Source organism: Daktulosphaira vitifoliae, unplaced genomic scaffold, assembly GCF_025091365.1.
Source record: "Daktulosphaira vitifoliae isolate Bord-2020 unplaced genomic scaffold, ASM2509136v1 Scaffold_1, whole genome shotgun sequence".
Classification (NCBI taxonomy): Eukaryota; Metazoa; Arthropoda; class Insecta; order Hemiptera; family Phylloxeridae; genus Daktulosphaira; species Daktulosphaira vitifoliae.
In genome coordinates this window covers 66,879,373-66,902,144 of record NW_026099572.1, presented here as the reverse complement: position 1 = coordinate 66,902,144, position 22,772 = coordinate 66,879,373, and the positions used below count along the sequence as shown (strand labels likewise).

At 31.0% G+C, this 22,772-nt stretch overlaps 2 protein-coding genes across 4 annotated transcripts; one reads left to right on the top strand and one right to left on the bottom strand.

The window, feature by feature from the left end:
• Window positions 1-3,239: 3,239 nt before the first annotated feature.
• On the bottom strand, window positions 3,240-13,715 carry LOC126896803 (trimethylguanosine synthase-like). 3 transcript variants are annotated; one of them, XM_050669897.1, is made up of 5 exons: window positions 9,588-9,977; window positions 5,236-5,410; window positions 4,090-4,636; window positions 3,575-4,026; window positions 3,240-3,511 (listed from the first exon to the last, which is right to left on the bottom strand). In XM_050669897.1, exons 3-5 carry the CDS (start codon window positions 4,532-4,534, stop codon window positions 3,353-3,355), a joined length of 1,056 nt encoding a protein of 351 aa, XP_050525854.1. In that variant the 5' UTR covers window positions 4,535-4,636; window positions 5,236-5,410; window positions 9,588-9,977; the 3' UTR covers window positions 3,240-3,352. The 3 variants fall into 3 exon arrangements, with proteins under 3 accessions (XP_050525854.1, XP_050525853.1, XP_050525852.1); XM_050669896.1 differs by lacking the exon at window positions 9,588-9,977 and adding an exon at window positions 13,618-13,715 and having other exon boundaries at window positions 4,090-5,410; XM_050669895.1 differs by having other exon boundaries at window positions 4,090-5,410.
• A 10-nt stretch (window positions 13,716-13,725) lies between these two features.
• On the top strand, window positions 13,726-20,196 carry LOC126896804 (protein decapentaplegic-like). The gene is made up of 2 exons (XM_050669898.1): window positions 13,726-14,023; window positions 19,141-20,196. The coding sequence occupies exons 1-2, from the start codon at window positions 13,726-13,728 to the stop codon at window positions 19,995-19,997; spliced, it is 1,155 nt and encodes a 384-aa protein (XP_050525855.1). The 3' UTR covers window positions 19,998-20,196.
• Window positions 20,197-22,772: the final 2,576 nt, after the last annotated feature.

The following is a 22,772-nucleotide window of genomic DNA, read 5'->3' as shown; positions in this document are numbered from 1 at the left end:
TTAGATTTTTTTTTTACATTTTATTTAAAATTTAAAAATAATTAATATTTTTAATAAAATGTAAAAAAATTAATTATTGAGATATAGCTATAGACCTAACGTATAACTATTATTAAAAAAAAAAATCAGCTAAAAATATTAACTGGATCAAAAGTTATTTAAGTTGTCAGTGAGTGGTGGGCCACTCTGTATAAAGTGTATTAATAAAAATAGTTTATTTTGGTGTCGCCTCAATTTTGCCGAGACTCTCTGAAAGATCTGAGGAACCGTCAATATGTGATCAGATAATATTTTGGTAATAATATCTAAATAATAATTCAAATGTGGCTATCGGGTTGCGTAAGCAAAAAAATTGTTCTCTCGCCAGTTCTTGCAAACCAAATAGTATGTCCATTCGGAGAACGCACGTCTTGTGTTCCGAGAAACTTGATTTGTTTTTGCAAATACTTTTTACAAAAATTTTTTTAAAAATAATTACTTAAATATTAAAACAAAAAATGTACTGGAAACGAACTTGGTGGTTGAATGTTGCCCGAAACCTTTAAATAATTAATTCGTACAATTACTGGGTATTGTAGTTTCTTCTGTACAATAATAATATGTCGGGGCTTTTGGGCTTATAAAATACATATAAATCTTATAGTTTACTATTTGAAATACTAGTTTATAATGCGGCATATATTATTACAAATCTGTGGTACTTATTGTTTTCTGCATTGTAATATTACTAGTCGTTCGGCATTTCAATAAATATTATAAATTAACTCCAGTAAATTATTACACAGTGCCATAAAACGAAACCGCCATCACGAACGCCTCAGGGCTAGGAATTGTAGGAAAACATAAATTCGAGTTTTTAATTGTCGTACTATCGATATAAAATGGAAGTGGTATCAGCAAAATCTTCCCCGTGGCCTGTTCAAATAGTCAATCATGTCGTTAATCCTTCTGCGGTATTATGCGCAAAAATAATACAAATAATGATATGCAATTTTTAATGCATAATGTGCATTATAGACGGCGTGGACATGTCAACGAGAATAAGTTACGCTCGTGTGCTTGTGAATGTTTTATGTTGATAATGAACAAGAGATAGAAAGAGAACAAGAGAGAGAAAGACGATCCTCAAGCTTGAAATTACCGTACGTTACACTAGACAGCATGGTGTTCGAAACACGTTATCTCCAGTCGGCTGATCTTGTCTCTATTCTTTGCTGATATCAATGCTCTTGCGATAAAAAAAACTTGAAATATTTTCGAAGTGTAATTTTTATAGAACTGACCGAGTGTCTAATAGCATTGGTTGCTCGATATTAGTATTTCAAATTTTATTCAATAGTTTCACAATGTATGTAACATTAGAAATTATGAGTACTGTAGGAAGCCTAAATGTTGTAATAAACAAGATCAATTTCATATTTTTACTTATTAGTCATTATTTATTATAAACTGTGTTAATAATAATTGTAAAATAATCTCACCTTTTATTCTAGTTAAAAACATTACTCACTGGTTACAAATATAAAGTTCAAAATTTACTTAGAAACAAAATCGAGTAGGACTTATCAAATACGTCATTCCGTTATAAGCTATTTTCCGGTGTTTGTGATAAGTGAAAATGACTCGATTAGAAATTAATATCAAACAAATATAATTGAAATTTGACTCTTCTCAACTTATCTATTGAGATTCTTTTCTTGATTAGAGATCATTTACTTGCTGCTCTATTTAGGATAGATCAGTACATACGCTCAAAGACGCGTTGACTTAATTAAGAAATAATTGTATTTTTATTAATTGCGAGAGTTAATTATCTTTTCAGTATTTTGTTAATAAATTTTATACTACGACAGTGATAGATAACACTGTTGTTCTAAAAAAAAAAGCATAACGGCGTAACAAAAATTTGTTTGAGTTTATTTGAGAAATGGTATTAAAATATTTTTTTCAAGGTGTCACCAATAAAATATCAAAATGATCGATTTCAATTATAGAAAAATTACTGCAATTTTTTCAATGATATTTACATAAAAATGTATGGATATGTTGAATTTAAGTTCAATCTTATTATTTTAAATACAATACTTATGAATGTTCAACGATATGTAGTCATAGAATTATATACTCAAATATACGGAATATAATTAATCATATTAATACAAAAAAAAATTTTCAATATCATGACTTGAGTAANTAATACAAAAACAAATTTTCAATATCATAACTTGAGTAAATCATTACTCTATTTTTATAAACCACAAATATTATTGAAAAATTAATAGAATTTAAAACTAACATTATATTATAATAATAGTTTTGAAGAATTTAGTTTAGAATTTATCTAAGAAAATTTATGAATTAATAATATTATTTACTTGTTAAAAATTGATGTAAACAACAAATTAAAACCAGAAATTGAAATTGGAGATATGTATACTTTATATTATTAATTTGGAAAATCCTTTATGACTAATTGAGGAGATAGTAATGCGCAATTTTAAAACGTGTTGTTAAGTATTTATAAGTTTTAATCTAATTATTTTTAGACTCAAAACAAATGGAACCAATTTCAAAATTATTCAATTATGATTAATATTTTTATATCAATCGAATGAAGTTTTTAAATACAATATCCAGTAAATAAATGTGCAGCTGTTAGAATGAACTAAAATTTCGATTTGAAAACTACTTACTAATATTTCAACACATTAGTATAATTTAGTTATTCAATTTAAAAATTAAAAAAGAGTTCAAGATTGTAAAATATTTATTCATCCAAAAAAATGTATTAATAATAATAGTAGTGGCATTATGATAATTGGTTGTAAGATTTTTATTAATTCTATTAAAAAAAAAAATTCTTAACTTTTATGACAATAAACTGAAACCAGATTTAATATATTTTAGTTGTGATTTACAATTCGATAAGTATATTATTTTTATCAATAGTAAAATAGTATTTCATCGGAAAAATTGAATATCTGACAAATGTATTTTTAGAGAAAACACTTCTTTAATATTATTTTTTTACTTTTATTTATTGAAATATCAATATAATTGAGATAATTTTTTTCTTTTTGCACATCCATTAGACTAATGGTGATAATTTGTAAAGAGAATATTATATGCTTTATGTCCCTTGCAATAGTATTAAAAACAGTTTTTAATATGTGACAATTTTATAAATTAAACTAAAGTAATGAAACATTAATAGTGTTAAAAAGAAAATTTAATATTTATTAGGTTTTTACAATATAATATATAAAATATAATATTTAATATGATACAATTATTTAAAAATATATTTTAATTTTCATATGAATAATGTCATATTATTTTGAAATTAATTATGTTATTTATTTCGATTGAATAATCTTATATCAGTTTGTGTATAATATGCGTTCATATTGTAGAATTTTCCAAAATATGCTGTGATAGAATCCAGTTTTCTGTTGATAAAATTTTTCTGGATTTCTATATTGTTATTAAAGTACTTTCCTAATTTGTACAACTATAAACGAAATGAAAATATTAACAAATGTAATATGCACCGTGTAGAAATAGAGAAACTTACTTCATTTCGTCTGGTACTTTTTGGTAAGTGCATTGCTACATTAGGAGCAATTCTTCTGGCCAATTTGAGGATTGCTCGTCCTCCTTTTTCATAGTCAGTGCACATGTTTTTCTTCGAATTGTATATTCGGTGGTTTATGTACGATGGTTCTCCCCATGGAGTTGAAGTTACAATTATTTCAGGCTTGTATTTTTTTAAATCATTTGCTATAGCAAAAAAGTCGCCCATAATAAACTTAATTTTATCTCTCACACCGTAAATTTCTGCATTTTTTTTAGCAAATTCCAATTTTTTTGGATCAATGTCTATTGCTATGACTTTTTCATATTTCATTGCTAATTGTATTGCATTTCCTCCGACGCCACAAAATGGGTTCATTGCTACATTGTGACCCTTACACCTTTTTGAAATATGTTTGCTCAAAATTTCAGGGCACACACAATAAAATGATTCTAAAACAATTGTTATAGTTAACATTAAACAATAAGAGATTACCTTAGTATAACTTTTATTACCACAATCCAAGAGAATTCCGTTATCAAATTTTGTAAACAGAAAGTGTCTCTTGTCCCACAAGTATTTTGGGACATCACGAGGGCGAGTATTATTGGAGCTATTAGTGTTGTAATTAAGTTTAATTGGTGCTGTGCTATCATTAAAAGCGGACTCCGGTGTATGCAATTGAGTTGTTTCAGCCGAGTTACATATTTGGGTTGAAATATTCTTCTCCTCTATAGCGTTATGAAGCTGACAGAGCGAGTCAGTGTCGGCAATGTCGTTATTTGGTAGGTCGGTTTCAAATGAATTGTCAGTTGTATTATTGTTTGAAAAAATGTTTTTTTCGGTTTCAACGGCAATAGTTTGTGCTGATGCATCTGTAAATTTTCGGCCTGTAGTTGAAATATCTGGCAAAATAGGCGTAGTATTTGGACTTGCAATCAAAGTAGATTTGCTATCCATAATTGAATTTCCAATAAGAGATGCAGTTTTTTTCTCCTTGAACAGTTCATTGTTCAAGTATATGAGAAACGAGAATACTAAAATTCCACCTAAAGCGAGATCCTGTATAAATGGAACAGGAATAACAAAATATGCAATCGCCATAGTCGAACAAATAAGAAATGAATCCATTGTTTCGATAAATTTAGTTTGCGAAAAATTTATGTTTAAACGAAATTAATATTGTTAAAAAGCGTATAAAAATCGGTACGTAATTATCACTATGGAAAAACACGGGCGGTAATTCAAAACGAACTGAATTCAAGCTATATTGTTTTTTACTTTTTATACAGAAAATTATCCTTAGTTACCATTATTTCAGCCAATTTATGTAACTTTTAAATAAATTTTACTAGTTAAAAAGAACTATTAATCGTGTAATTTTTTTAAACGGGATGATAATTTTATAACATGGCCATTTGTGAAAGGGCTCTAGCTCCTTAGCCCCTCACCCGAGTATATCACTGAATTATTATATAAAACGTACTATATTTTCATATGGGAAAGTATAATTTCGAAAGAGGAATATTAAGAAAATTTCGATGTGACGAATGTGCATCTAACTCAAGTGTCCGTTTAGACAAATTCACTGTGATAAGTTAACTGGTAATCGCATAGCTAATAGTTGGCAATGCTTAAGTAAACAAAGTTGTCTGTCGTACGAGTGTCAGTGATGTAATATGTGGTCGGAACAAAACCTCTCCGCGCCACACTGTCTGCCGAACAAGCCATCGACTACCACGTTGGGAAAACAATAACCAGAAATCCTGTGGCGGTTTCCGTTGTAATGCGATAGCGTTGAAATGAAAACGGCGCCGGTCCAATCGCTAGACAACACTGTGAAAAAACAATTATTAAATATTATAATTAGCAGTGCCTGCGTAAAACGGGTGTCCGATATAGTGACCGCTTTGTGGTATGCAAACTGCGTGCGTCTACTTAACGAAAAGTAATTTTTTTTCTTCGGTACAATTAAATTGCAGTGCGACAATTAAGCCTTTCAGTCTAAATACTCCGTTAATACAATAAAACGGTCGGGAAAAATATGATTCGCTCTAGATCATTGAACTTATGAATCATCGTTTAATTGTACGATGGACATAAACAATTTGTAACAGTTGCACAAAACGCCGACCGAAGCATACTGAAAAGAGTTTGTTTTTTAGCGCTACACGTCGTATTGCAAACCTATGATAGGTTTTAATTCGTCGAAAAATAATTTAATCAAGTAAACGCACACCTTGTCTTGACTACCGACTGGTCGTAAATAATTTTCTAAAAGTATCTGATGTACTTTTTTAAATAAAATTATTAATACGTTCAGAGCATTAGATAATTTATCGTGTTGTTGTTGAGAAGTGTGTATAAGATACACACAGCATATTTCATCACGGCCATAGACCGTTGGTGGTCGTTCACTACGAAGAGATTTTTATTTAGTTATTTGTTTTTACGACAGGACAATATTTAATAGAAATTAATAAAAAAAAATTCGATTTGTCCACGTACACACTTTGTTTTTATCGTGGTAATGTTTCAGTTATAGATTTTGGACGAAATCCAGTCGGGTAAAAAACACAATTACTCGAATTTCGCGTGCGCTGCTAATTGCTGTCACAAATTACATAAATTGCTGAATTCGCTAATTGCCACAAGAAGATAATTAAATTACAGTTAAAGTAAATATTATTTTTTTCGGTATGATCCGGATCATTTTAATGTTTGTTTACTATAAATAGAATAAAAACCAACGATCAGTTTTGATTATTATTATTTCAAAAATTAAACAATTTTTAAAACGTTTAACTCTAATAGCCGAAAAAATATTCCGAGTAAAAAAGGCCATTGTTTGATTAACGAAGTATGGTAATTTTAGCTCTTAGGTATTTGCAATTTTAATATTATTAAATTAATGTAATTAAAATTTTAAATATATTTTTAGTTTTTAAGTTTACGATTATAAAAATTATTTCAAACCATTTACAGTATAGTTTTTTTTACACGTTAATGTTTTAATCACAAGTACTAATCAATTTTGAACTAGTCGAACCGTCTCATGAACGTTTTTATTGCGCATAGTGTCAACTTGACAAGTTTGATGAATTGGTAACAAGAGTAATTTTCTACTTGATAGCCGAGTGCTTTAGTTTGCGTACTTATGTTTTATTCATTTGAGAAAAATAGTACAATTGAATTTTTGTCACTAAAATGATTTATGTTTCAGTGTCAGATGTATTACTAAATTTTTAAAATGACCAACACATTTGCGTTGCACATAATCGTTTACAAAAGTTTTCAACGGTTTCATGTAAAACCCAAGTATAATTTTATGTTAAGCGATACCTGTTTCGTGTACTAGGAATTACTATCAAGGTTCATTGGAAAACGGTCTCAAGTTGGTGTCAATTTAGATAAGAGCCGATGAGATAGCGGGACATAAGTTACGAACGAGTGTTCACTACAAAAACACTTAATTAGCATCTGTTTTTGTTACATGTCGTAGGCAATTTATGAACACCAAAAATTTTAGTCTCAGCTATTTAATTGCGCTCAAATAAAACTTACCGTCTATATGAATCGTATGTAATAAAAACAACTCGATCGTCTTAGCGATAAATTTTTACTACACTTCAGTCATTGGGTAAATAATATGTGTACTTAACATCATTATTAATTAATATTACACGTGAAAACGCGTAATAAATAGTACAGGCAAACGTTAAAATTTAGTGTAATGTTGATGAAATCATGCGTATTTAAGTGTTTTTTTTTTTTTGTAGCCAGTTTTAGTGGATCGTTATATTAGTTTGTTTCTAAGAATCAGCAATGACCTAAGGAACTCGTGGTATTTTATTGATAAATCATACAGTCCAATTAAATCACTCGCCAAACATTTTCTTTAGCACATTCGTATTTCAGCGAAGAACCCAAGCAGTCACGAGACGCGTTTACTTTAAGTGTACTCGACAGTTTTCTACGCATACTTAATGTGAGTAAACGGCATTCAAAGGAATGGCGGTGATAATCGAAATCTATAAAAACGCGCACGAGTGTACAGCAGGAATCAATAAAAAAGTTTAAAGCGACGCAAGACGAACCCAAGACGAGTGGATTTTCTTTGGAGTACCGTCGAGACGCGTTTACACACGGACCGGTTGAAACCACACCCACGCTGCCAATCAAAAGGAGACCGGTCTCTTGGGCTGTTGGGTCTCGGCGTCCGTGTGTCTGCTGCCGCTGCGATGACTCCACCGCCTGTACAAGTATGGGAACCGCGCCGTCTCAACAGGCCATAAGACGTGGTCATAAACACTTGTGTTATAATTAACGAATTTTTATATCGATTGAGTCATATTGTTGTTATATCATTGAGCTGGACGGTAAACCGGAGCTATTCGTTCAGCATGTCGAAACGATGTCCAGACTAGTTAATGGTCTATATAATATATATTTTTTTACCAAACTTGTCCTAGGCTAGGTCAAACTTTTATTACTTTTATCGCGTTCGTAGTTATATTACTGTAGGTCTTCGTTATAATGGGAATTTTTAATTTAGCACATTACATGTAGCCGGACACTGGTTTGACATTACGGCAAAATTTATTGCCCTTTAAAGAACATCATGTTAATCTCAGTCATTAGTGTATTTTTCTGTAATTATGTAAGTAGAAACTAAATCATTAAAAATGGTGATGTGCCATCGCTCGTCATATAGTACAATGTCATCGGCTATCGAAAAAAAGTCACTCGTGATTTTAGGGGCAGACCTCCCAGGCAACGGTTTTCTTACGGTATATAATGTTAAGGGTAAAACTATGATACGAGTTACAACCCTTCCCAGAAAAATGTTAAAAACTTGCCACTGAAAAAGAGTTACGATATTTATTTTGGTAGATAATTTTATCACCATATAGTTTTATATAAATTTAAATTTCATTTTTTTTTTAGTTTTCGGTTAAAAGGTGATTTAGGTAGTTAGGTCCACCAAATTCTTAGACATAAATAACATTTTTTACGTCATGGTATCTATTTAACATAATAAATACGTATGAAATAACCATCGAATACTAATTAACTATCGTTCAGTAACAATTTGAAATTTCATAAATAATTATCGACATTGGTAGTAATGGTGACGTTTAAAATAAGTTTGTTAAAATTATTCAATGATATTCTATATTAAAACGCAATATAAAAAAAACATATTTTCAGTGTAGAAAAATAAAATTTTCTGATAAAATTTCAAATCACTGATAATTTAATGAAACTAAGTGAATTATTTTGTTGATGATTCCCAAAAATAATAACTATTAATAATAATGTAGTATTAGTTTTCTGCTGGCAAATGTTTAAAACTTGTAAATAAAAATAAAAAAATTATTTGGAATTCAATATTACGGAATAGATGAACTTGGAATGAACGTAAAATTCATAAACAATATGAAATCCAGGTTATTTTATAAGTACGGGTAAAAGAGTTTTACAAAAAATATTCAAACTGTTTACAGAAAACTAATGAAAGTCACTGATAAAATGATTTTTACAGTTACTGTTTGTTGGAATTTAGATATTAGCAAACTGATAGCTTTAATAAGAGAATTATCAAAGTACGGAGGTTTAATAATTTTATTGGTGTATTTTAAAAATACCAATAAATTAAATTTGTAAATGTACAATGCTTGATTAGTACAGCGTGAAATTCTATGCAGCACGTGTGTTTATTAAATTAAATAAATAGAAGAACGTTTATCAATCGATAAGAGACTGTGTGTGCGTAAAACCTTCGATTAATTTTTGATTGAACACACACACACACATATATATATATTAATTTATTGTGCATAGAAGTTGCTGTACTATTATGTATAATTTCGTAATATTTTAGGCTTATTCTATACGCTTAAACTTTATGCTCATGACTGAAGTGAAGCCGATAGCAAAATAGTGTTGTTTTAGCAACATGGGTTACCAAAAATTTATCTAAAAACTAATATTTCGATAAGTGTATACTTACTAAAACGTTTGGACGATTAGTTACTAAATTACATAGCTAATTATCGGTAAGAAAGCAGAGGTTTGTGTGTAACATCGAACAATGTTGCCGAGTATTTTTTTAGTGATCGATGTTAATGTTAGGATTCCGTGTGCACAACGAAGGGGTGTTTGAGTACAATAGCCAAATGTAAACACTTGAATGTCTTTCCGCGAAGCTTTTTTTAAGAAGACGGCCAGATGCAGTGAAATTGACCAGAACTCGAAATGACCATTACTCGACAGACAGACGTTATGTTAGAACAGCATTGACTGGACGGCGCCTGGGGTATATAAGTTATATTTTTATACTCGGAACCGTCATGACGGTGGAATCCCTTGAAGTAGTCTCGACGTGCCGGTGGTGTTTCCAGGGGGTGTAAGGGTGGGGGTTCCACATAGGTGGTCACGCTATCCCCGCCGCCGGTTGCCACCCACCCGCCCGTGTTCGCCGTTTCACTTGGTGGGAGCGTTTACCAACCCGACGGCCGGCCGGCCTGGCAAACTACACCAGTGTTCGTCATCAGTTCACGGGCCACTCTCGAGCAGCGCGTTGCCGTCGCTGCAAACACGTTTCGACGGATTACGATTGTATTTCATTTTTTTTTTTTCAACTTTTTAATTGTATCCATACACGTATAGATTTTTTTTTGCGCACAGATTTCAAGCTATTTCGAATGGAAATCATAAAAAAAAAGCAATTGCAAAATTAGTATTTTTTTTTTTTTTGTGCGATAATAGTTTTAAGCTTTTCGTAGTGTGCACTCTTCGAATTGGTCGCGGTTATCAGATAATACGCTCGCCGCACTACGGCAAAGTACGTTTTTTTAAAATAATTTTTGCGTCGGTCGCGGTGGTGTCGTTTCATCGCGGAAGACAATCAACATCGTTATCGTCTCGATCAGGTTACACATGTTTTCCGATTGGCGATACGACCACTGAACTGCATACGCCGGCTACAGATTTGTCGGCATGAAAACCGACAAAGACCGTCTCACAGGTAATGTCATTCGTCTTTATTAGTCTAAATAGGTCGCGTCGTCAAAACGGTTTCAGACCGCGTGTCTGTGCGTTTTTTTTTTGGTCTCCTTTTTTTTTTTTTTTATATATATATGTATATATTTTTTTTATTAGCCGTCGCAGGCTCCACAACGTCTGGCCAGGCCGTCGTCGACAATCGTTATCACTGTATACGATACGTTTAATAATTACATCGGTCGGGCTGTACTGTATGGTTAGTTGTACTAGGCGTAGGCCGATATGCGTGAACCCGACACGATAATCTGTAACGAATAAAAAAAAAATGTAAATTAATAGGTTTTATCGTTTTTTTTTCGCCGCGTCTACGACGATCAATGTGTTCGTTAACGTTGTGCTTGTTAGAGAACGTTGCCGTGTTTTTTCTCCGGCCGGGCTCTTTCAACACGATTACAAAAACAATAATCGCGTTTCATTTGATATCTCGAGTTGGTGTGAGTATTTTTTTATTGATAATACACGATGCCGGACTGTGGAGGCCGACGAACGCTGAACTTGGACCCCAAAAGTTTCACGTGTTACTACAATAATACGTTTAATCCGACCGACTATAAAACCAGTTGTTGTTGTTGTTGCTACTGTCACCTGATATTGTGACTTTCGGACCGATAACAACCCGTTTTCCAAAAAATGCCGCCAAACTGTCGAGCCAATTGGTGCGATCATGACGACGTCGACACGAACGGTGCGACCTTTCTCTTTCGCCGTGTCTGTCTCCCGTGTTCTATGCATATGTGTTATTTTTTGTAACTTCAAATATCCACTGTCACGCGTGAAAGGTCATCTGTCTACCTTGAACGCATAGTGTGTTTTATGAAAGATCCGACGGCGAAATATGCCAGTAACAAGCGCTCGATTGCCGCCGCCGTTAACGCATTGAAGTGGTTGAACGTCGTTGCCCCCACGCTGGCGTGCAAAAAATTATTGTCGAACGCCATAATAAATCACACAAACAAACGCTGCACAGAGACAAGTTATTTTAACTCGATAAAATAGTTCGATGAAAATATGCTTGCGCATTCGTGTAGGACACTAGAAACTTGCACTCGAATTTTCTTGAATTTCGTCACTCTGATGCATCTTTTTAAACGCTGTGCGACAGTAGAATGAGCATCGACGGTCGAGTTTACCTTACTTTATTGCTAATCATTGTGCCCAGTCAGCTTTAATGTAAACATAACGCTATAACAATTTATCAATAGCGCCCAGAAACGATTCGACGGTCAGCCTTCAAGATACTTTTACATGTATTATAACTGTGCGGCTAATTATGTTTTATTACTGTCAGCGTCATTATTCGTCAACAACTATTGAACTCGATTGAAGAGTACCTTGTTTTTTTTTAATGCCCATCGTCCAATTCGATTCAATACCACGGCGATTCCGAGAATCGTTATGACCCAGGGACCGATCAAATTGATTAAATTGTCATGATTCAAAGTGCTCACGGCTACCTCAGATGGAGTGTATATAAAAAAGATCAGTGTACCTTCTTTTGAAAATTTGGGCACGGCAATTCCTAGAAACCGCTGTTTCGGATGTATTGCTATACTTGTATAAGTGGACGACAGCAACAATATAATTATTCGCATTTGTATGAAAAAAATAAATATAAAAAAAAGGGATGTTTGTATAGAATACTAATCATGGCAATGTCTTTATATATATATATATATATATATATGTATACATTTACGTTATATGAATGACACAAATAAAAATTATTAGTTATCAATGGAGTGCACAGAAAATCGCAATGGCGGTCACGTGTTGGCTTCTACCATTTTTTTCTTAATCGTCTCTTGGACTGTGCAGATGTTTACAGATTATGTACTCCACTAATGTATTATAATCCTTTTACGGTAACCAGGGACAGGTTTTATTTTCACGGGCACGTGTGCAGTCGTGTAACATACCGAATTCTTTCAAAAAAATAATCCTTTTAATATTTAACAATTGTTCGAATTCTAAGAACTTTTAGAGACGCGACAGCCGTGAAAAAAACTATGAACTTTAGTTTACGTTTTCATTATTCGCGTAATGTTCTTTAATTGTGAGTGTATATATATTTAAAAATACAATAATTATATTTTAATTATGGCATTATTTATCGGTGAATAATTTTAACCATTTTTGACTGAGTTTATTTTAAGGTTAAACAAATATTAAAATTATTTTTTTAATATTTATTGTTTTGTTGGATTAGTTTGTTTACATGAATACATGTTTGTTTGCTTGAATAATTGATTAATATATTCCAAAGTTGACTTCGGCTAATGTTAATGGTAACTAAAAAGAGTTAACAGAAATTAATATATTAATGCTAAATTTAGAAAATTATTTCATTTGATTTCGTTTGTGTAGCATTATTATAAAAAAATATATTAGCGAATATTATTATTTAATTATAAGGGTTTTCTGTAAAAATTATATCACAATCTACATATGCACTTACAATTGTAATTGCATTGTGTAATAATATATGTATGAAAAATCATGTACAAAACTACAGTTTATCAAAAATTATGTACGGCTTTTTTTCCTGTTTGATTACCTTGGAATTAATTATTTTAGTTAAAAATTTTTGTACAATGTTACCCATGTAAATTATTATTATTTTTTTGTTCTTTAACCTATAAAATTAGTCGAGAAGTATAATTTATCGATCAACGTTCTCATCTATTATCTAGTTTGTATATGTAGAAAAATGTAGCAATTAGCATAAATTTGAAATTCAAGGATTAAAGGACAGTTAAAGTGCTACCAATATTTACTAACAGCGTTTCGTAAAATATCTTAATTGTTCTAGTTGAAAAATTTAACGATAATTTTAAGACTAAATATTTTTATTTACTTTATTTTATTAAAAATACCTAAATCTACAAATGTTTAAAGATTGCGCTTTAATTCATGGCGATTTTTTTTCATAATAGATAACATAAGTAGTTATTGAAATCATTTTTATGTGTATTTACTAGTATTATGCAAGAGCATGATTGAAATATTATAAAGCACCAACTTGAATGTCCAAAAATGATAAAACTATATATAGACTATTTTATTTTCCAGGTGCTTGATCAACAATGATAAGCGGTGTGTTGTTGATGGTGGCTGTGATATCAGGCATAGTGTGCGGTGACACACCAAGACCGTCGGGCGCTCGGGCGACGTTCAAAGACGTTGGCCAGGCTGAGAGGCATTTGCTGGCTGCACTTGGTATGAAGCGAAGACCTGTGGTAGACAAGTCTAAGGTAGAGATACCAGTTGCTATGCTGGAACTGTATAACATGCAAGCGTCCAACGACTTTGACACTACCGGGTTACCTTTGCCCGGTCGTCATGTAAAATCAGCAAACACCGCCAGAACGTATCTTCATAGAGGTGAGTTTCACAAATTTTTAAGTACTAGGTTCTTCTAAAAAACAAAAAAAAAAAACAATTCACATCTACGTCATAGTATATAAATAGTAACAGTTATTCAATAATTTGTTTTCACTCTTAGAATTTGAACGGTTTCTCTTAATGTGATATTGTCAAATGGTTTTAAATTAATTGAAAAACAAACAGTCAATAGCGGAAATCAAATGTATTACATGTAAGGCTTACGCATGAGCATTTTTATTATTTCTGTCGAGATAGTAGTAAAAATATTGTCAGCTATGCAAACGCATTTTACTACTACTGGCTAGTATACGTCAAATAGTATTTGTAAATAAAATAAAACTATTAACATTCATTAAAACCGGATATGACGTTCAGACGTTCTATATGTTAATAGATTGATCGGTATAAAATATTAATGTGGACGAAACATGTTTGAAAAATCCTCTTTTTACTACTCTTACTCTTTGCTTAGCTATGCTTTATTATAGTTGACCGGCCATTGGACACTAAATTTGGGTGTTAAAAAAATGTATGTGAACCTTGAGATTGTTTGTAGGACAATAAAATACCGACTATTAATATTTAATTAGTTTGAATATGAAATTAAATTGATAGCAATTTCATAGAATATTGATAATTATTCCTAAATAAAGTCCCTAGGGATAGTTTTAGAGAGCTACTGTTTAATTTTTAAATTCAATAGTTAACACGTGCAAAATAATGAAATTCAGTTATATCTTATTGTAATGACGTCTCGGACAACTATTTTTTTTTTTTTAGATTGAACATTAGATGGAGAAAATAGGTAATAAATAATCTTACGCATTTTGTTAACTCAAAATTGGGCCATAAATAAAAACAAATGAGCTTAATATGTTCTAGACTTACTCAATTATATCGACATTTATAATCTGTTCATGACTGTAAGCAATACTCCAGTCATCCTTTTCAAATGCTATTTCTAAAAACTGCAAACGAAATAATCGATTAATCATTAACATGCGAGGAAAAAAGGGAAGTCGCTGGCACGCGATTATAGAATAGTTCAATGTAAAATTTATATATACCCATAAAACACGCCAAGTTTTTTTATTATTTCGAGGGGCGTCGTGTAAAAGATTGCGAAGTTGTTTTACTTAAATATACTGTATACATATTGTGCGCGTTCATTAAGTGTCTTTGTGATTTCAATCAAGTTTTCGTGTGAGGGTAATTAATATTGCTGTAGCATTCATTGAAAAATACAAACTTTTTTCGACGATTTACAGCTATTTACTCAAAAAATGGATGCAACGTGAAAAGTTCATAGTTGATTTAAAATTGGCATTGAGACGGTGTCGGTATAACTTAAATATTAATTTTTTATGTTATTGTTTTGTATATTTGGTACAGACGTTATCTCTTGGTCGTTAAAAACCCTATTAGTTTTTTTTTCGGTAAATGTGAATATGTAATAAAATCTTCCTATGTAAGTTGAGATACATAGAACATTTGAGTCTATTGCCTAGGCTTTATTAAATGTTCATAATCGTTGTACAATTATTCTCTTTAATCGTTAAACCGAAGAGCGATCCAACCGGTTTGTGGTTAAATTAACTGACGTCGTATTTGATATATATTTATATTTTTTTAACATCACCGCAAGACCCTAAAGTGACTTCAGATAAATTAATAAAATAACTTTCGAAAACAAACTCAATAAACGCACTCGCATGATTTCACCTAAAACAAACGTTGACATTAAACACAAAATCGAGGTCTTGTATTCGTTTAGTTGAACTTTTATAGCGATCAAAAGTAGTGTTTTTTAATTTATCTGGTTTTGGTTGATATTGGTAATTTGATGTCAATACATTTTTTTATCTTGTCATTTTATTGTAATATTTTATAAACAAATTGTACGGTGTACATTTTGTGCGAAGTAATATGATTTCGTTATTCAAAGTTGTAGTATCATACAAAAGATTTTTTTATCGCTAAATAAATATTGTTCACGAAAATACGCTCTAACGAGTTATTAGATTCGTTTTTTGACACGTTAGAATTTAAACAAATATTATTGACGTTAATATTGTTCTAGTTTCGCGTCAAATGGTCTATTAGATTCTTTCAACAGTCAATTGTGTAGAACAAAACAAACAAGTGGTTCGGGCGTCGCATTGTCTAGCGCTATAGGATGTAGTTTAAATAGTTTATGAGAAGGTTTCATGTTTCATTTAATACGGACGTCTTTAGTGGATTCTCTGAACTACATTAGTGTAATTCGATGGTTTTATTTTTTACGGAAAAAAGTAATTTATTTTTACATTTTTGACAGTCACGAGAATTTTTTTCGTTATAATTATTCACCATAACTCTTGCAATTGTATGTGTTTGCTCATGACTATTGGTTCACCCTTTGACTGACTTCATTTGTGTTCATATAAATGTAGGTCAACTACCAGTATCGCGATGGTGATAAATTATCTTCAAGTTCATAGTCCGATCACACTAATAAAATCCATAGAATAATAATTAATTCGAATCGTTCTCTTCTTTTCTTTACAAGAAATTCGGTGGTTTACCATAAATCATTTATTGTGCAATAAAAAACCGAGGTTTAAAATCACACGGCTCATAAATAAAACATATCAACGTTAATCAAGTTTGAACCTGGTATATTATATACGTTGATGTATAAAAATATTTCCATTTCATTTACCTGATGATTTCACTAGTTTTTAGTCCATATCGGTCACTTTATTTTTCACTTCTTCAATGATTCTTCTATTCCTTTTTTTAATTTTTTACCTTCAGTGTTGAAATCTAATTTTATAATCATACAAGTTGATTTCTAAGATTTTGCCTTAAGTGATTTCATAAAATATAAAAGCTTTTCAACGAATAATGAGTAATATTAATCATTTAAGAATAATAATTTTACCCTTTTTATTATTCAACAAAGTTCTACATGCCAAAAGAAAGTATATAGACATTTAAAAAGAAATTAATATCTAAACGATTATTAGGATTTTTAAAAGCTTTCGAAAATGTATTTTGACAGTTATGTTTAAGAAATATAAAGGAATAAAATTCATTTAGTTAATTTATTCTGTTCATATACATTTGTTTATGGATACTATAAAGTACAAATGAAGAATAATTGTTAAAATATTATTCTGTACAGTATGATTAGTTTATGAAGACCTTTAATTTTTGTACAGATATAATTTTCAATACGATTTGAAAACCTTAACTTTATAATTTTAAATCATTATTAAAAATGATTTCATGTTAACCAAATGTAAGTCGTAAACCAATATTTTTGTTAATAGTTGATTAAAAAAATGTTTTTTTTGGAGCACCAAACGAGGTGTTATTAAGAAAACATATTTTTTTTAGATTGAAGGTTGATAATCGATTTTTAAACTATTTTGACTAGTAAAACTATGAACTTGACACACATAAGTTGGTTTGGAGTAATTTTTTTTTTATATTGTAAGTTGTTCTGGTTTTTGGGTAACTGCAGTAAACAGCAGTGTGTATACTTTCCTAAACAGTATCATCTAATGATATGTTTTCAACTCAAAACGCATACTTTTTTCTAAAATAGCTCAAGCTTAAGGTATTGAAATTGTTTCAATATTAAACGGTTCTAGTTTTCTAATAAAATACAGGTGTAATTAAAAAAATTAGTTACAAAAAGATAAATGTACTTTCTTTCGCATAACACAATTAATTTCTATAAAATAAAATTTACTCATCATGAATAACTATCATTTCGTTACAATATTTTTATTCGTAATCATCAGGTTTTGTGAGGTGTTGCATCTGTAACTATTTTTTAGTCAATACAATTAATTTTTGACTAAGTTATAAATCTTTTACAAGTGAATAATATATTAAATTTTTTAAGGACATTTTCTTAGCGTTTTTCATGTTATGCTACAGTATTTTTTCACTTTTTAGAGATTTATGAAAAAAGTATTTCAAGGATTGATGCTAAAAAATACGTCTAGTAAAATCGTCACCTAATTTTTTCTGTTGCTATTAAATCCCCAATATTCTATGTTTTTTCTTACAAAATTTTACCTAGAATGACAATACTTCAAATGTTAATTTTAATTTTTTTTTCACAACTAAGTAACTTAATTGTTGTATTGGAGAGAACGGGAAAATCTGAATAGAACTTTGATACCTGTATACCAAGCCATGACTCGTTCCCTATCAAACTATATGATCTATACTTAAGTATCTAATTTTAGAGCAATAAAGCAATCAATTTTGATCGATTTTGAACTTGTTTTCATGATACGGTCAAGGTCAACTCAAAAATTACTTAACACACGGTTATTTTCCTTAAATGGTATTATATGTGTAATGAAGTGTTCATGAGTATCGAATATTTAGGTGAATAACTATGGTACCTTTTGAAATCGTTAAACATTTTTAAATAAATGATAATTTGCTTACGATAAGATTAAAACTGTTGAACAACTTAATTAGTTTCACATTTTTATTCTGTTAGCATGAAGAATTATACGGCGTGCCTTATTGCAAAAACATGTTGCAGGTTTTATAGTCCGATGGATGTGTGGGCTATTACATTTTATAAATATTTATCATGATAGATAGTACAATATAAATAGCGTAGAAATATTTTTATGCGTATTACCATTATTATTTAATTGCAAATAATTATTTTGTTTAATAAGCTATTCACTCAACGTGTTTAATTTGCTCGCTCAGTTATCATCCAAACATTTATACGATAATACTTATCATTTGAAACGTACATGGCGGATCTTGATTTTCTATTTACATAAGTGCTTCGGATATATTATTTTTAATATTCTAGTATTAATTATTTTAAATATTTAAACTTATTTAAAAGCCTTAGTGTGCAATTTTAGTATCAGCTCGTCAATAAAGTTAAAAATCTTTATTTGAACTTGGCCACATTTTATTCATCTTTTAACCCTTTAATCATGTTTAACGTGTTGAATTTCGTAGTTAGCGTTTTCAAACAACTAATTGTTTACCGTCCATTTGTTAGCACGACGATAAAAAACAACAATAACAGTAAAATGATAACAAAATAAAGTATTAACTATTTCGATTTTTATTGATTGCAGAATCTGAGCCAAAAAATCCCAAGTGTCGGAAATACCGGATGCAGTTTGCTGTAGACCCACTTCCAGAAGGCGAATGGTTAACGGCAGCCGAACTAAGGTTGACGCCGTTACGGAACAGGCCGTCAGGTCATCCGACTCGAGTTCAAGTGCTCATTCATGATATCGTTCAACCAGGTGTCCGAGGTGTCTCGAAACCCGTTCTGCGACTATTGGATTCGCTGTTCGTGGATCTCGAAGAAAACGGCGATGAGGCCGTCGTATTGGATGTGACACCAGCGTTGGAGCGGTGGTCGCACCAGGAAAACAAGGGTCGATTAGACGAGGTCAACCATGGTTTGCTGGTGGAGACGCTGACAGGAGGTCACGGCCGGGCGCCTATACCCGAAACGTTTGAGCTCCATGACGGTCACCGGCCAGCATTGCTGGTGTACTCGGATGATGGTAAGAACAGCAGGCCGGTGGGACCGCCTCGGCGGAAACGGTCGCCTTCTCAGCAACGGAATGGTAACAAGCGGCGAAAAGACGGTTCCAACGCCGGACGAAATATATGCCAAAGGCATCCCCTCTATGTAGACTTTACGGATGTCGGTTGGGATGACTGGATCGTAGCACCACCCGGCTACGACGCTTATTACTGCCAGGGCGACTGTCCGTTCCCCGTCGCTGAGCATCTAAATACCACCAATCACGCTATCGTGCAAACCCTGGTGAACTCGATGAACCCTACCGCGGTGCCCAAAGCGTGTTGCGTGCCCACCCAGTTAGCGTCCATATCCATGTTATACCTGGACGAAGATAACAAGGTGGTGCTCAAGAACTACCAGGACATGCAGGTACTGGGATGTGGGTGCAGGTAGTCCGACTCTCCGGCTGTCACCACCGCACCATACTTCATGCGCACCACAAACACACACACACATTCACAGCGTCGCCCAAAGATATTATTTTTTTTTTACTATTATTTTATGTGTCTCTCGAAACGAGGCGGTTTTTTCTTTATTATATATATTTTTTTTGTTCATTCTCATTCGAAGGTTTTTACTAAATGATTTATCGTGATCATTATTATAATTATTATTATGTGTTTGACGAATAAAAATCGAATGCTCTAGAAATTTCCGAAATGGACATGAATCTAATGATCTTTATGTTTATGTGAAGAAATACGACGGATTCCTCTAATATGTTCCCGCCATTACCCCCTCCCCTCCCAATATATGTACTATTTGTACCCAAAATTCATATATAATAAAAATTTTCCTCTTTTTTTATACTTATTTATTATTTTTTAGCTTTTTGTACACCGACCAGTGAACGTTATTATATTATATTTATACATCATGCTCATATACTAGTCTTTTATATTTATAATAATCATAATCATTTCCCCTTGAAATCAAAACCAACCAAAATACCTATGCAGTTTGATTCATCATACTTGCGTTATGTTTGTTTATTTATTTTATTAAATTTTGACTTGCCTTGATATGTTACCATAATATTATTATACATGTAGAGTTAGACCCGTGTTATTGTCTCACGAGCTTTGAGTAAAATTCAAATTCATATTATTGAAAATAAAGAAAAAATCCAATGTCTATATATACTTCGTAAAAGTATCCTACTATTATAATTTTTTTTTTGTAGAATGCAAATTATATTTATATTTATATATATATTGTACATATATTTTGTAAATAATAATAAAATTGTGTTATATTATACAACATATTATTTGTTTATGATCAGAATTTTAAAAAATTATACCTTTTTTGTGTAGAAAGTTTAGCGCGGCTAAATTTTATTCATTAGAATGAGTCTCAATTGTTAAAAAGAAAAAATAAATAAATTCTACGTAACGTTATTGTATAAGTTCATTTTGCTAAGTGCACAACATGGTAAAAAATATCGAGTCACTAATAAAAAAAATCAATAGAAATAAACCTGGAAATGTAATAATGTGATCATCAGTCCACTAGAAAAATGTGTAAATAAAATTAGTCTTAAGATGAATGAACAGTCATATTGGTATTACGAACGTTTTTTGGTTGCCCTAATATATTTCTTACTATCAATTTTAATTGGAAACCTGAAAAAACGATAAATTTTATTTAAATATATGATAGTAATAAAGTATTCTTTTTTTTTTTTTTTTGAGAAGAATAATCGCAGTAGTGTCTGTATGAAATAGAATCCTATCAAAAAATTATCTTGTATACTAAGTCTTGGTTTTATTATTTACTAAATATGTAATATAAATTATAATTACGAATTACAATTTAAACTTCATTAATTACGAACATCAACCATTTATCTCCCATAAAATATTCACAACGTTTTTTTGTTAATTTTTAGCCGATAATATGGTTTGCGTGTTGTAGTTTTTACACTTAATGATTCATTATATTGTGGCATTTGTAATAGGTATACCAACCGTTTTGAATGAAATGCAAAAAGTGTTGTATCGCTGTAATATTACGTATAAATTGATTTTTTTTTTATAATTATAGTAGTCATTAATTAAAAACTTATATAATAATTCTAATTATTAATTGATTTTTTTTTTTGCACAGTATAAAAGAATAGGTCATTATTTGTCGTTGAACGATAATTAAAAAAAAAAAAAAATAGCCTGATATGAATTTATTAGTATTCGCAATGTAGACAAAATTTATCATAATTTACTGAGCACTCTCCTATGTCATGTTCGTAATCCATGAGGATCAAAAGATAACAGTAGTTTCTTTTTGATGATATTTATATGAAATGTTTACTCTAGAACTTATCGCTACTCACCTTGAGATAAATTTTAACATTTTTATCTAATAATAATTATTTCCCAGTGAAAAAAAAGTCAATTTTTATGTTTTTGTTTCACATTCAAATGAATACATTAAAGAGTTTAATCTGATCATATTGTTAATAATCGTAACGTGTAGTGTGTTTAATCAATCAATGGGGTCCACTTAATTATTGAAAAATTGTCCATTTCTAATTGGATGACGTAATTTAGAATATTGATTTTTTTATACGTCTTATTCCGATTTATTAGAAATATTTGAAGATTTAGAAAGCTATCTTTTCATCGCTAATGAAGTATTGATAAGCATAAAATACATTTAAAACTTAACATTTAGTTTGGCATCAAACCGACTTACGAATTGTACTTTTATAAATCAATAAAAGTCGAACCCTATTTTTACAGCTATTATTGGTCTATAAAAAGTAATATAAAAACAATTTGTTCGATGTACATGAAAAATTACTCACATTTAGAAGATGCGAGTGGCAGTATAATCCTCACAGGTTTAATAATGTATCATTAATGAAACACGTTCAATAAACAATACGTTCCGATGAAAAATGTCGACGAATTACGTGACTAATCGAGTTGGATGACTAATAATTTTTTATGGTACACTGTGAACGTCGAGTGGATGTGTTTGAACCTTTGCTTGGATATCTCAGCGTTAACTCACGATAAAATGTCATGAATGAATCACACTACAAGATAGAAGACCGCACCACTAACTGTTGTGTGTCATCTACCAGAGAAAATTTGTGGTGTTTTATGCCTTTGTGTTTACCCAGTGAGATCTATTTTCAAGAGAGTTTTTCGTGTTGATACTTTT